Source organism: Erpetoichthys calabaricus, chromosome 3 (assembly GCF_900747795.2).
Source record: "Erpetoichthys calabaricus chromosome 3, fErpCal1.3, whole genome shotgun sequence".
Lineage (NCBI taxonomy): Eukaryota > Metazoa > Chordata > Cladistia > Polypteriformes > Polypteridae > Erpetoichthys > Erpetoichthys calabaricus.
In genome coordinates this window covers 167,226,092-167,240,421 of record NC_041396.2, presented here as the reverse complement: position 1 = coordinate 167,240,421, position 14,330 = coordinate 167,226,092, and the positions used below count along the sequence as shown (strand labels likewise).

Here is a 14,330-nt window from a genome sequence, read left to right as displayed (position 1 = left end):
GTGTTTTGCTCATAGTGTTGCATTTGTTAAATAAACTAAATAATTATGAAAAATACAGCGGTGTGCAAACAGTACTGTAGTTGACCCTTCATGAAATTTTACCTGAGAAAAAAATGTTTCTGCCCAATGAAAGAAGTTTGTGACATGCTCATAGGATGTTTATTAATAAGTTTGCAGTGTTAAACACAAGTGAACTAAAAGGAAACTGAATCAAAGTAACAAATCATTCTCTAATTTAGAATAAAGCAAACAGTCTGTGAATGCGAACATGTTAACAAATGCACCACAATATTCTTCAACAGTCTATAAATATTGTGCATGATTAACTATATGTTCACATTGTAGAGTTAATATTTTTATGAGTTGTATTATCAGTTAAGCTATTGATGGGGTTAAGATGCTAGAAATGGTCACAACTGCCACTGTGCCAAATATGTGATTTAGCTAACTTTCATGAATTGTTGTCCTCCTTGGGAGATAGCTTCTTGGGGGTTTTGAACCTTAAAGATTAGAATGTTTAGTTATTTTCTTTATATTTTTGTCTGGAAGTTTTATTTTCTAACAACATTATGATAGTAATTGCTGGGGACTCAATTTCCAATGTTTTTTGTGATGTCATTTTTGTGACATCTTACAAGTTGGTGACATATGAAATGCCTTATCAGGATTGTGGATAACTTAGGGAATTCTTGTGCAAGATATTAATATTGAAACTCCTTGTAATAGAAAATAGAGTTAATAGATGACATGCATCACCTGGTGTCACCACTGTAGTAGATCTTACAGTGTACTAGAGACAATAGCTTCTAAGCACTTTCCCCCCATTAAGTTAGGTAGCAGTGTTCCTGGGCTTGAATACCCAGCTGGATACCTGAAGGACATGCTGGGAGTTCTGGAGTACAGCCCTGTGGTTGCCATTAGTGCCATTAATGCATAATCCCTATTTTATGGGACCTTCATCTGACCTGTGCTACAGACATCTTAGCATCAGATGTAATTCAGGTCTAAATTAAAGGAGTCGCTCCACTTCACCCAGGTAAGTTTGGGTTGGGAGGGGAGGATGGACAAAGTTCATCTGGGATGAGAAAAGGAGAAGAAAGGAAGAAGAGTTCTGTGCTAGTTTGTGTAACTATATATAGAGGTATTGTTGAGGTATTTGTGTACAATAAACTTTTTATTCAAACTGGGAATTGTGTCTGTGTGGTTGTGGCTGGGTTTGGGGTGCTGCTACGCCAACCTTGTGGTCACACAAACCTAGGAAATACTTTTGACTTCAAAATTTTTCTTAAGGTTTTAGCAAGGTTTTCTTTGACTCCCCCAATTTTGAGCTTCAGTTTGTATCATGGTTCACATTCATTTTCTAGTCCATGGGAGTTGAACTACAGGCCTGGAGGGCTGCAGTGGCTACAGGTTTTTGTTCTAACCCTTTTCCTATCAGTGACCAGGTTTCAGTGTTAATTAACTTCTTTTCCCTTCATTTTCATAGCTCTGTTTTTAAGGATTCAGTCCTCTGAATTGATCCTTTTCTTCATTAAATGACAGCCAAACAGAAATGAGACGTGAAAAGAGCTGCCAGATGACCAGTTCAACTGGGGCTTCAAGCTGCAACCAATTTCACTCCAATCAGTTTCATAGTGAGAAGCCAATTCTTGCTAGTAATTAAACCCGTAATTTAATTCCACAGCTTGTTGCTGCTCTACTTCTACCACAGCAGACATTTCCAAAACTGTTGATTTTCTGTTTTTTTATTCAAAGAACATTGTCAAAAAGATTTGGTGACCTGAGAGATCAGCCTTAGTGAGACCTTCACCTTTCTTTATTTTCATATATTGTGTGATGGGCACAGGTGAGCTGGTCATGTGATGAATCATTTCGTGTCTTATTATTGTTTGGCTACTACTTAAAGAAAAAGAAACAACTAAGGGGCCAGAGTCAAGTTAAGTAAAACTAAGGCAAAAGAAGTTAATTAGCAGAAAAAACTGGTCACTAATGAAGAAGATGGTTAGAATGAAAACCTGCAGCCATTGAGGCCCTCCAGGACCGGAGTTCGACACCCCAGTTCTAGTCCCTTATTTCTACTCTAGTAGCCTGTCAAGTGCCATCTTTCTGGCAGTACAACGAAAGCTGGCAAATGTTTATTGAACAGGTAATATTTAATAAATGCATAAATTGTCATTATACCTAAGATGGCATAGGTGTTTATGAATATTTAGGAAAGGTTAGGATCATAATGAACAAATAAATATTAAAAGGGGCTTTTTTGGTTAATCTATTTTGCCATCATGGATGGCTAACCACATTACCTCACAGAAAGAAACAGATTGACAATCCATTTAATAGGGTGAGTTTTGAATGAGTATTGCTGACTTTCACAGAGGTTGAGCAGAGAGGAATATAAAATGTGAGTTCTTAACACTACTTCTTATACTAGAGAATAGGCAGACAAACATTCATTCTAAGAACTAGCATAATGCTCAGAGTTTGCCGAGTGTGTGTACACTTAATTTTCTAAGGTGTGCATATGAGTCCTGTTTTCAGGTATGCATGATTACCATTGTAGTCTCTTCTAATACTATTACAAAAGGCACAAAAATGGCACAAAAGGTCTTCCTACTATTGCTTTAATTTCAGAGGAGGCTATTCCCAAAAACGAACAGCCTACTTAACCTCTGTTGACATTACAGGAATGTTCAGCTATTTTACAAGTTCATTTTCATTTGTTTATATTCCTTTGGAATTTTTCTGCAAGTGCCAGTAAAAACCTTAAGAAAAATCAAGTGCATAAAAAGAAACCATAAAGCTTAGTACAAAACTATTGAAAAAGAAAAAAAAATGTATATATATTTTTTAACATACCGGGTGGTCCAGGTAAACCTCTTGGTCCCTGAGATCCAGTTCCTGGGCTGCCACGTTCACCCTTTTCTCCTGGTAGACCTAGTTATTACACATTAAATCAACAAAAGAAATAATGATCAGAACTGAAGTGTCTCATAATTCATACCTTTACAATCCAATTCCACAGGGTCAAGCCTTCTAATAAAAACAAGAGCATCTGTTAGAGCCTTCTTAAATGATATATTTCACCCTCTCATTGACCTAAATGTCTCTCATAATGTTTTTCAGACTTTTCAGTTACATGAAATCATACCACTACAAGTGAAAATGCTAATTAGAAATTTCATACAACAAAACACAGAATTTGTGTGTCTGTGTATGATTCGGAAAAGTTACATTACAGCTGAAAAATTAAGGAAACAAACATGAATAAACATATGAATAAACACATGAATAAACTTTTTTTTCTGTATATGTTGGAAAGAATACAGATTTCTACTCCCTGTAAAAATAGTTTTTTTTCCCTGCACTGTTAATAAAATTTCCCTCAATGGAATAAAGCACAAAAAATAAAAATAATAATAACTAAAATAGTTTAAGCAAGATGTTGTTGCACTAACTCCCACCAGCAGTCACTAGAGTTAACTAAGGAATGCACCCACCTCTTACCAAGTAAATGTTAATTTCTTATTTAAAAAAGATATTGAAAAAGTGGTAATATTACACAGATTGCAGACTTTTTAAAATGCATTTCAAGCTTCCATAATGCTGTCTTGCTATGAGCCAGGCCACATCTTTAGGCCTATTTTGCCATACTGAAGACAGCCGGGCTAATTTGATTAAAAGACTGCATACTGAACGATGAGTTGTTTATAGGAGATTTTAAGAATCTATGTTATACACATTTTGGCCACAAAATGAAAAGAAATCTTCATGAGGGAGAACTTATGGTGTTCCGCTTCATAACAATGCCAGAAAAAGCCCTAACAGTAGACTCCTACAGCATCTCCTGTTTCCCTATGGAAAAAAATCAAATTGAAAAAGAAGAAAAGAAAAACAAGCAGTTGCCAAGACTTCCATTTAAACCTTCTGTAGTTGTAAAATGGGAAAGCTGAGTCTCAAGAAACTATAAATTACTGCTTGTTTCAAACTGCTGAAAATATGCATTTGCTGAAGCATTTAAATTATGTTGGAGTTAAAATAATAGTTGTCTTGAAATATATATAACAGTTCAGGTTTTGAGCACCAGCAGAGCTTTCAAAACCAACACACAGAACACCTGGGCTTTCTGCCTTTCAAGTTTTTGTATTATTTTCTTACAAATGTTCCACTTCTTTGTTTGCAGTCAGGTTAGTTCTTCCTCTGTGAATATGTAGTTGCAAAGTAATAGTGCTTCCTGGATTCTTTATTCAATAATTTCCTCCTTACCTCTTTCACCTGCTTGTCCTGGTTCTCCTGGAGTCCCAGGGAAACCAGAACGCCCAGCTTGACCTTGTTCTCCTCGAGGACCTTGAGGGCCAGAAGGTCCTGGTGGGCCAGGTGGGCCAGGGTTATTGTTGTTGGAAGAATAGCCGTTTGGAATTTGGTTCAGCATGTTATTAAATCTGCTCATTTGACCTGAAATTAAGATGAAAAGGATATGGATTTAAAAAGAGGCAAATGCTAGCAACAAAACTTACTTTTAAATCTTTCTCTGTGAAAATATATGATAGTTACCATTCATTAGCTGTTCGCAGACCTGTCTGGCTATTGACCGCATCATGTTCTGAGAAGCAAAATCTCCCTAAGGAAGCAACAATTCAGTATTAAACCATGTTCACAAAAAATGACTTTGAAAATTTAAAACACTTGTAAACACGAATAGACTATATATAGTATAACGGAAATATCACACTTTTTACATTAACTTATGCACATCACTAAATCTAACTAGCTAACAGAATAATTAACAAAAAAAGTTAAATAAGAGGTGACATCATACAACACCAGAGAATTCATCTGAACTCGAGATAACCTGTAACCTCAGACTGCCAGTCCCTTGTTAAAAATGTGCTGCTCAACCATAATAACTACACATTCTACAGATGAAACAATGTGTTTGTGATATAAATTAAAAGGTACGCCCTTTGAGTGGGATTCTATCAAATCCTCCAATCCCCACTCAATGTAGAGTGACTTTTGCCATCCCAAACTAATGCTGCCTTTCTTGAAACACAAGCTACCTTGTACATTAATTTCAACATTAACATTTTAAACCAGTTTAAAGAATATTTAATCCTGAGATTCTGTTATTTGACTAGATTAACATTTCTCAATAAAAATGATATTACTAACTGTTAAAATGCAAACCATGTATGCATTTTGTCTTTTTAACTGATTATCAATATCAAACCAAATGATTAAAAAAAAACCTTACCCTTTCACCCTTTTCTCCTCTTATACCAACAGGGCCCTGATAAAGAAAAAGAAATGCATAACTTATCCAAGTTTAAAACTGTTTAAGTAAAATACATAACACAAAATTACATTTTGATACATTTTCATCATATACTGTATGTTGCATATTTTGATGTAGACTCAGTTTGCTTTTTTATAACTGGCGGCCTAAAACATGAACAGAATAATTCTACACTGCATAATTCTGTTTGATAGTGGAGTTCAGTCAGGTACATTTTCCAAGGGTGGCTTAACGTCAGTGGTGATAATAACTTGAGTCTTATCTCTGTCTCCTTCACCCCTAACTATGCCACCAGTCATACCAAGTAAATAGGTTAGCATTCATCTATATAGTGCTGGGAACAAAGAGACTCTCTGTTCCTTTTACAGTATTCAGTATAGGTACAGTAAATGTTGCACATGACTTAAGATATTTTAAAATGATATTAGTCATTCATTCCCAAATCTGCTTAATCTAAGAAAGGACTGCAACAACCAGAGCCATTCTCAGCAGAACTGGGCACAGAGAAGCAGCCATAGACAGGACACCAGTTTTTCGCAGTGTGCACTCACTCATACTGGGACCAATCTGGCATCACCAATTGATCTAACACACTTGTCTATGGGAATGTAGGAGGAAAACCAGAGTAACTAGAGAAAACCTGCATAGGCAATAGAAGAATGTGATAACTCTCTGTGTGGACTACATTCAGGTAGAGGATTGAAACCCACAATGCTGTTCTGTAAAGCAGCAGTGCCCTCAACTGCACTACTGAGCCACCTTCAAAGATAGTATATGCTAGTAAGTAACAAAATAAGGAAACATATTATTGGTACTGCGGTGGGTTGGCACCCTGCCCGGGATTGGTTCCCTGCCTTGTGCCCTGTATTGGCTGGGATTGGCTCCAACGGACCCCCGTGACCCTGTGTTTGGATTCAGCGGGTTGGAAAATGGATGGATGGATGGATATTATTGGTATTATTTTATAACTTGACATGGCAGCAATTAATGGTATACTATTACATTGTCTAGATGTATTTGTAGTTGTATAGAAAGTAATAAATTACTAATAAGTAGCATCTGGTATCTAAATCTTGTATCGATTTAAGAGGAAAACATCCAAACAGTGGTCAACTGGAAATGTCTGTAGCATAACTATTCCTATTCATTTTTTGCATCTCAACTTACTTTGTTGATTTTATAAATACTGAAAAATCTTTAGGTGCTAGCTTTAATTGCTTCAAAAATAAATACGAATCACTACAGTTTAAATTAAATTGTCTTCTATTTTTTATGACCAGTGACCATTATAACGCGTCTATGGCATTTTTGGAAGATTCATTTTGATTTGTATATACAGTCACACTGTGTGTATTCTCATTTTTAAGTGAAACGTAACACAAAACACCACAATCTAGGCATGTCCTCTTTGCCTCTCTAAGACTAAACCCTAAACAATGACAGTTAAAGAAAAAAAATGATCTACAAAAAGCTTCTTTACTGCTGGTGCAATACCAAAATCAGAGGCCAGCATGTATGTTGTAACTGAGTTCAGGGTAGCCATTAACCCTCATTAATCTCGCGTAATCTTGAAATTATATGATATAATGCAGAGTAGGCACAGAAATGAATAATGAGTTGAGTTTCTTTAAACTGGGAGGCTAACATTATTGATATCAATAGGGCTGGGTTGTGCTGTAGCAGCCTTGAAACGTTCTTCACTGAAAGTGTCTTCGTTTTCATTGAGCAACATATACACTTTTAACACAGAGGTCATCAAAAATCTGAGTTGCCATTCATGCTTACCATGGCCCACCACCTCGATCTGATGTTGTGCTTCAGTCTTTGTGTCTCCAGTGCCACATTTTAAAAGGCACATAAACAAATTAACTGGTGACAGTAACAAAGAATTTTGTAGCCTAGCTTGATAGTATTGCCATTATGTATGGAAGCAGTGCTGCCATTGTATAGGAATAGATTTGAATGTAATACGCCGTTAATATGTTCGGATTAATTGTCTATTTAAGAAATAAATTGTTAACTGTAATACTATATTAATAAAGTTTAGTGTGAAAGTCAATTGAGAATTGCATTAATATTTAATATATTTTTTACAGTATGTTGACAATCTTCTTGAGAATACATTAAACAGTTTTTGCATTGTAGGTTTGGTCTCCACCATAGAATGTGAAATTAATGACAATGTAAATGCATTGCAATGTTTAAATGCTTCTTCTGACTCTTCTGTATTATTTTGAATAAATACCAATTTAATACAGTATATAGCTTTTATAAATAATATAGTCATGTCATCATTTAGCTCTATTCTTTGAATTACAGCATATATAGAAGACATAATTTCTATGAATAAATAACTTTTCCTAAAGAATCTTATTCCAGGTCAGTGATGTGGACTGGAATTTTATTTAGTAACATTTGGCTCATGGCAGGAGCCCCAGGACAAGGTGCCAGACCATAAGGCCATCCACGGTGTCAAATCATACACGCACCCATACTGGCCCAGTTCGGATTTTCCAGTAGTCTTACCAGGTACTGTAAGTCTTAAGAGATGTGGGGAAGAAAACTGGAACATCTGGATGAAAATGGGGAGACAGTGCGAACTCCACACACGGGGGGGGGAGCATCATTCAAACTCAGGCTCCCAGTAACACTACACATTGTACTACCACCATGAACCCCCATTATTATTTGTCTTTATACTTCAAACTGTGGTAGATACATAATATTCTGCAATTTTACACTATTTAATTTAACTGTTTATTTTCTATGCGAAACATGAAATATATGCTCATTGACTTGGGATCTCATTCAATATCTTCAACAGTTTTTTTTTATTTACTACAGAAATTTCAAACCCTACAATTGTCTATTGTGGTGGGTGGCCGGCTAAATATTCCGGCCCTCACCCCTAGGCTGCCAGGTGGAGCTCTCACGACGACATGGACGTTCTCCGAATTCTAGCAGGGCCTCATGGACTTTGTAGTTTATATGCACAGCCCTGCTGGGTACCCTGGGGACCACCAGGAGTCGCTGTAAGGGGGCTATCGGACTCTTACATGCCCTATAACCCGGAAGTGCGTCATGATCATATGACAAGAAGAAACAACGTGCTTCCGGGTTGAAGAAAGGAGCTTTTTATCCGACCCGGAAGTGTTCAGGATCACATGGACAAAACAGAGAAACGCTTCCGGGTCATGGACTATATAAAGGACACTGGGAAACCAGTACACTGAGCTGAGCTGGGAGGAAGGGTGGCGAAGTGTCTGGGAGTGTGGAGGATTGATTAGTGTCTTGAGTAATTTATGAGTATTGTGGAGAGGAGGGTGCTTTGTGCACGTTATAATTCGAATAAAAATAATATTTGGACTTTTACCTGGTGTTTGGCGTATTGTCCGAGGGTTCAAGAAGACGACAGCGACCTCTACCTGTCACACTATATATATATATAAATATATATACAGTGTAATATATATATATATATTTTGCAAATCATAGTTTATGTTGTTTTCAATTCCAGAAGCCCACAATCAGAAAAAAGTCAATTTTTATTTAAGCTTTATTTCATTTGAAAGTCATCAGAAAATACATTAATTAGTTTTGCTTATACCCATAAAAATGAGCTATGAATATAGACTGGCATGCAGCTTATACATGAGGCCACAAAGAAGCACAGACAGAAACACACATACACGCGTCTAGACAGACCATTAACAGCTGCATTGCACAGCATGCTACATGGTTTGGAAGGCAATCTAAATACAACTTCACACACTATGCTATGAAAATGTTTTCAAGAATTTTATAAATAAGATATTCTGTTAATTATACGCCATGCAGATCATTTTCCTTAGTTGATATAATTTTTATAATACTTTCAGAATAAAATGATATACTGAAATTTTACACTGTTCTTATAACTAGTCATAATGATGGCTTTTTTGACCTTATAAATATTTTTTATCAAGTATAACAAATTTTAAAGAAAAACTTGATGATCATAGATAAGGTAAGCTGTTGGCAATTCTTGAACAGGCAGACACTTTTTAAAGCTGAAGTTTCTTTAGTAAGTTTCTGAAGTAACTTTAATAATTTACATGTATCTTTTGTATCAATGCTATTAAGCTTTTCTTTCATTCTTCGTGATTTATGTGTTCTGACATTCTGATAACACACTGTGCAGTGCAGAGCAGTTTTGCAAATGTATGTGACAGTAGAGAGTGTGGTTACATTGGTAATAAAACAGGGCTTGGGTGGTTATGCTTTCCTTACAAATATATTTTAAATATTATAAATTGACCCTGCTTTTCTGTATTGTAACTGATGAAGATATGGTTTTAATCTGAAGCATTGTTTTAAAGCATTAAGGATATATGAATATTTATGAGTGTCACTCCAGCATGGTGTAATTAATTCAAACATTAGTTGAGCTGGAATCAAGAAAAGCAGATTTCTTCCAAGTAAAACATAACTTTAGGCTGCATCCTTGCTTAAAAATGAATGGGTTAGTCTGTGGTAGAAATTAACAATACATTAAAGTACAAAAACTGATGGAACTCATATAACTCACTCTAATAGTTAATATTCTATAAGTGAAAACACTAGCCAGAAGAATAAAACTGTATGGTGACTATAAGATCTAGGCCTAGTTGGTCTGAATTCTGCCACTTCGAGGTCCTTGAATCTCTTGCTGCTCAACCCTTCTACTGTATGAAGTGTTTAATATTGTTGACTGTCAGTGTTTCATTCATTTCAAGATTTGTAGAACACATAATGAAATTAAAATCATTAAAGAAGAATAAGCAAAGTTGTCACTGTCCTCTTTAAATCACAACATTAAAATCACTTTAGTAAATCATTACATTGCATTGGAAGATGAACTCAATATGTACACAATTTAGCTATGTAAGGACATTATCATTGATTTTCAGGCCCATTTGAATCAATCAGTGGTTACCTACTGAACCTAGAAGGAGGTTGAATACCAGCTATTTAATGAATAATAGGAAAGCTTTTGAATAATGTTTTTAAAACTGCTTTGAAACTGAGCGAGCCAATTTGTTTTAACAATCCCATATTCAATTGGAAAAAGATTGGAATATCTCTTCTAGGTTTTATATCCAAGCCCTCTGATCATCATAATTAAAAAAGCTGCAACTGTTCTCCTAACAGAAAGACTGAAAGCTCACTTTGTACACCAGAACTCGACAGGTTTCAGAAGTGATTGTTAATGTGGTCATTGAGAGCATAACTGGGGAATATATAAAAGTAGGATAAACCTAATGTGCTTGTTACAAAATGGCAGGATACACTTTGAACATGAAATAAATGGCGTCTTTTGTTAAAAGACATTTACTGCAAACTCAATTGTGTCACTATATGTTAGAATCTACACTGTCATACACCCTTGTAATAAAGGCCATGACAATTGGAAATAAATAAAGAAAATAGAAAAGTATGAAACTTCAGATGTTTATTTTGGTGGTGTATATGAAAACAGCCTCGTTCAAAATAAGTATCCTTGCCTGTTTTGAGCAGATATTCTCTCTGTACCTCCAAAGTTTGCAAATCATTTGGAAAGATGTAATATACAACTTGGACTCAGTATGAAAACTTGAAAATGAACCTATAATTGGTAATGGGTTATGATTTACTTAAAGTGATGGATCCATTGAGAGAGAAGTGGCAAGATTTTAGAAACTGCAGTCCTTAAAAGTGACATGTATTCTTTTGAGTGATGTTTGTAGACATAAGTATGACATTACTGATGGGCAATAACAGGATCTGGCATTGTATATTATTCAGGTGAGTTGAGCAGGGTTTTGCTTCGAAGGTTGGAGCATTTTAAATTTTTGTTTAGTTCATTAAAGATAAAGAGTACTTTTTTTGTGTATTAAATATTATTGTAACAATGAGCCACTTTCCAAAATAACAGTAATGATCGAATACAATTGCTTTGAGTAATAGAGTAGTGTAATACATGTATTTGAATGACATTGTACTCATATTAAATCATGTAATTCAAAACTGATCCAAAACAGAGTATCAGTATGATGCCTTTTAAACCTTTGAATGTTTTGGAAAATGATGTATTCTGTATTTATTAATGTATCTGTCTCAAATGTGATGTAGCATTCTCCTCCATATGGTTAGTCAAAATTAAAATTTGTATGTATGCCTTTTTGCGGGTATATTTCTTTATTGCAATTCAGTTGAAATTGCATACATTTTTTTCTCCCTTAAATGATAATCTTTACATTATTTAATTGGTTATTGCTAATATTATTAGATTATTTATTGGCACCACCTTTAAAAGAGGGACCAAAAACGCACAGGCAACCAAAGCCATCTAGCTAATTAAAATATCCTAGGGAAATGACATAAGATAAAAAATATAGTGGTTTGACAAGAAGCTACAATAAAGATTTCAAGGACATGAGAAAAATGATTGGTTTGCCGTAACAAAATTACTATTAAAAACACATTTTTTGCCTACATTTTTTTAAATGATATTGATACCAGTTCACTTTAAAGATTAGTTTTCATTGCCTCTCATAGTTATACTTCGTTCTCACAAACTCAAGAATCTTCAGTTCAAGGTTGACAAAAACTCCCTGACCTAATTTCTTGTCCAGCTGTAAATACATGACTTCTAGTTCCTTCCCTTGTTTTCCCACTGTGTATTGCTCATATTCTTTCGCCATCACCGCCCTTTCAGTCTTTTTTTGATTGATTAACATAAGAGGGCCTGACAATCTCATCCAAGAGGCAAGGAAGTCGTTGCTCAGCCAAAATGGGTTTCAGCCAAATGATTCAGTAATGTCTTGCATTATATCACCTACATACCTGCTAATAAATCTTTAATCGCTATGGGGTATTGTGCTCATTTGTCGAACAGAAAATGGCAAATTATTCCACAAAAACTACTCATTAGCTACATACAGTATCATTTATTCTTGTGGCAGAGTACAAATGAACAACAAATTCTAAATAATCGATTATTTCAGAATCAATTATATTCAAATGTACAGTAATGGTCTTTCTTAATAAACTAAAAGTGCAGATATTTGTGCTATGTAAGGGACACAAATCTGATTTGATTTATTCTCCACTAGTTTTCATAAGTATCAGACATCACTTGATTCAATGTCTGAATCTTTTAGCATATTTACACCAAATTAAGGTGGTAGTTGACCAAAGATTTCCTACCAGCTGTGAGTACAAGGTAGGAAGAAATGCTGAACAGGGAGCTAGTCAATGGTGAGGTACAATCAATCCCAAACTCATTCATAGCAGATAACTTTAAAGATGCCAGTTAAAGAAATACAAAATCCAAAACTGTATCTTTTACTTACCCCATGTTGTTTGTAGTAATGGCTGAGAACCAATTTTAATCTCATGTTTTACATCTAAAACACATGTATTTTTGCTAAAATATTGTTAAATAAACCATTGAGGAGCATACTCAAACAATTTTGATTTTTGAATTGAAGGATTATTCATTGGCTACCTTTCCACTCACATCTTTTCTGCACTGCAAAGTGTGGTTTGGAACAGGAGTGTAATTAGAGACTAAAAGTGAAAGAAAAGCAAGTGAAAAATATGTCCGGTGGAAAGCATGTCTCATATTTGTGTTAATCTGAAGTGCTTCAACATGCAGAAAGTCTCACATCTCCACTGAAAAACCCCAAAATATTGTGTTGTGAATTAAAGGGCATTGAACAAGGGGAGAGGAGAGTCTTCAGTTCGAAACCTTGATCCCATTTGAATGCGCTCCCCATCTGTTCACTATAGAATATCTCAGAAATGGTTTACCTAATAACATTTTAGCAAAAATACATGTGTTTGGGACGTTGTAAGCACACGACTGGATATCTGACATATAGATTATGTGATATGAGTAAATGGATGTTTTTTGTATGAATGTTTAGATATTGTTTGCTGTTTGTTCAGCAGTGGACCCTATTGAAGGCTGATGTGACAGAAACCTTTTCTGTTCGCCATAAAAATAATATATATTTTTTTCTCAGCCATTGCAATAAGCAACACAGGATAAGTAACAAATATAAAAATGATCATTTTTTGGTAGAGTACTCCTTTATAAACGGGGTCCTCAAGTTCAGTCCTGGCGGGCTGTAGGTGACTACTGGTATTTGTTTCAACCAAATTCATTCTTGTTTTCTTAACCAACTACAAATTAAAAATGAGATGCAAATTGCAAAAGAACAAACAGCTTGCCATCTAATTTCCCCCTGAATGTTTTCATCATGAAGTATCTGTTTTAATAAAATATATGGAAAGAAATGAATGGGAAAAAAGCAAAGGACTGAAAGTTACTAATCTGCTTGTGGCCTCAAATAATTTGGATGATATCCTTCATAAGAAAAAGGCTACAACATAGGAATGTTCTGAAGTGACAGAATGAAATCAATTACAAGCCATAAAATTAAATAAGTTCTGTTATAAGAAATGATTATTTGCTTATTAAGAAATTGTGTTGGAACAGAAGCCTGTAGCCGTTATGACCCTCCAAGATTGAACATAAGGACACCTGCTTTAAAGTAACACACATGTTTTTGGAATACAAGTGGAAAAAGAAACCACATGAGGAAACCAGGGAAGAACATGAAATCAACATTCTAGAGGTGTGAGGAAGCCGAGCTACCAGAGCATCACATTTAAATGCATAATTTTTTATGCAGATTCAAAGATTCAAGAGAGTGGAATAAAATAAGGTGAATGCAGCATGCAGTAGCTTCCTTAATATTTAAAAGATTTAAAGTTCTTGCTTTCATGCTTAAAGTACCACTTTCAAGCCTTCCAGCAATATATGGCTACCAAGTTTCTGATTTACATGGTATGATACTACAGTTCCTTTTTTACTTAAATTATGCTTAACATAATACATATACAATAGTTGATTCAAAGCAAGAATTCTTCTAAGCCATCTGAGCAGGACAACCACCCAGTTCCAATTTTAAATTATAAGGGATAAATGGTATAACTATTAAAATTCTTTCACATAAGATAAATATGCAGT

At 35.0% G+C, this 14,330-nt stretch overlaps 1 protein-coding gene and 1 long non-coding RNA gene across 5 annotated transcripts in view; one reads left to right on the top strand and one right to left on the bottom strand.

Moving 5' to 3' along the window:
- The window catches only part of LOC127527290 (uncharacterized), a 349,656-nt gene that overhangs the window by 154,032 nt on the left and 181,294 nt on the right, over nucleotides 1-14,330 (top strand). The gene's annotated exons all lie outside the window — the stretch shown is intronic.
- col12a1b (collagen, type XII, alpha 1b) overlaps nucleotides 1-14,330 on the bottom strand; it is a 167,320-nt gene that overhangs the window by 7,020 nt on the left and 145,970 nt on the right. For all 4 annotated transcript variants that reach the window (XM_051925538.1, XM_051925539.1, XM_028797515.2 and 1 more), the window contains 4 exons: nucleotides 5,252-5,287; nucleotides 4,552-4,618; nucleotides 4,264-4,452; nucleotides 2,857-2,934 (listed from right to left, as the gene is read on the bottom strand). In XM_051925538.1, coding sequence (XP_051781498.1) covers nucleotides 2,857-2,934; nucleotides 4,264-4,452; nucleotides 4,552-4,618; nucleotides 5,252-5,287 — 370 coding nt within the window. The remainder of the gene's footprint in view (nucleotides 1-2,856; nucleotides 2,935-4,263; nucleotides 4,453-4,551; nucleotides 4,619-5,251; nucleotides 5,288-14,330) is intronic.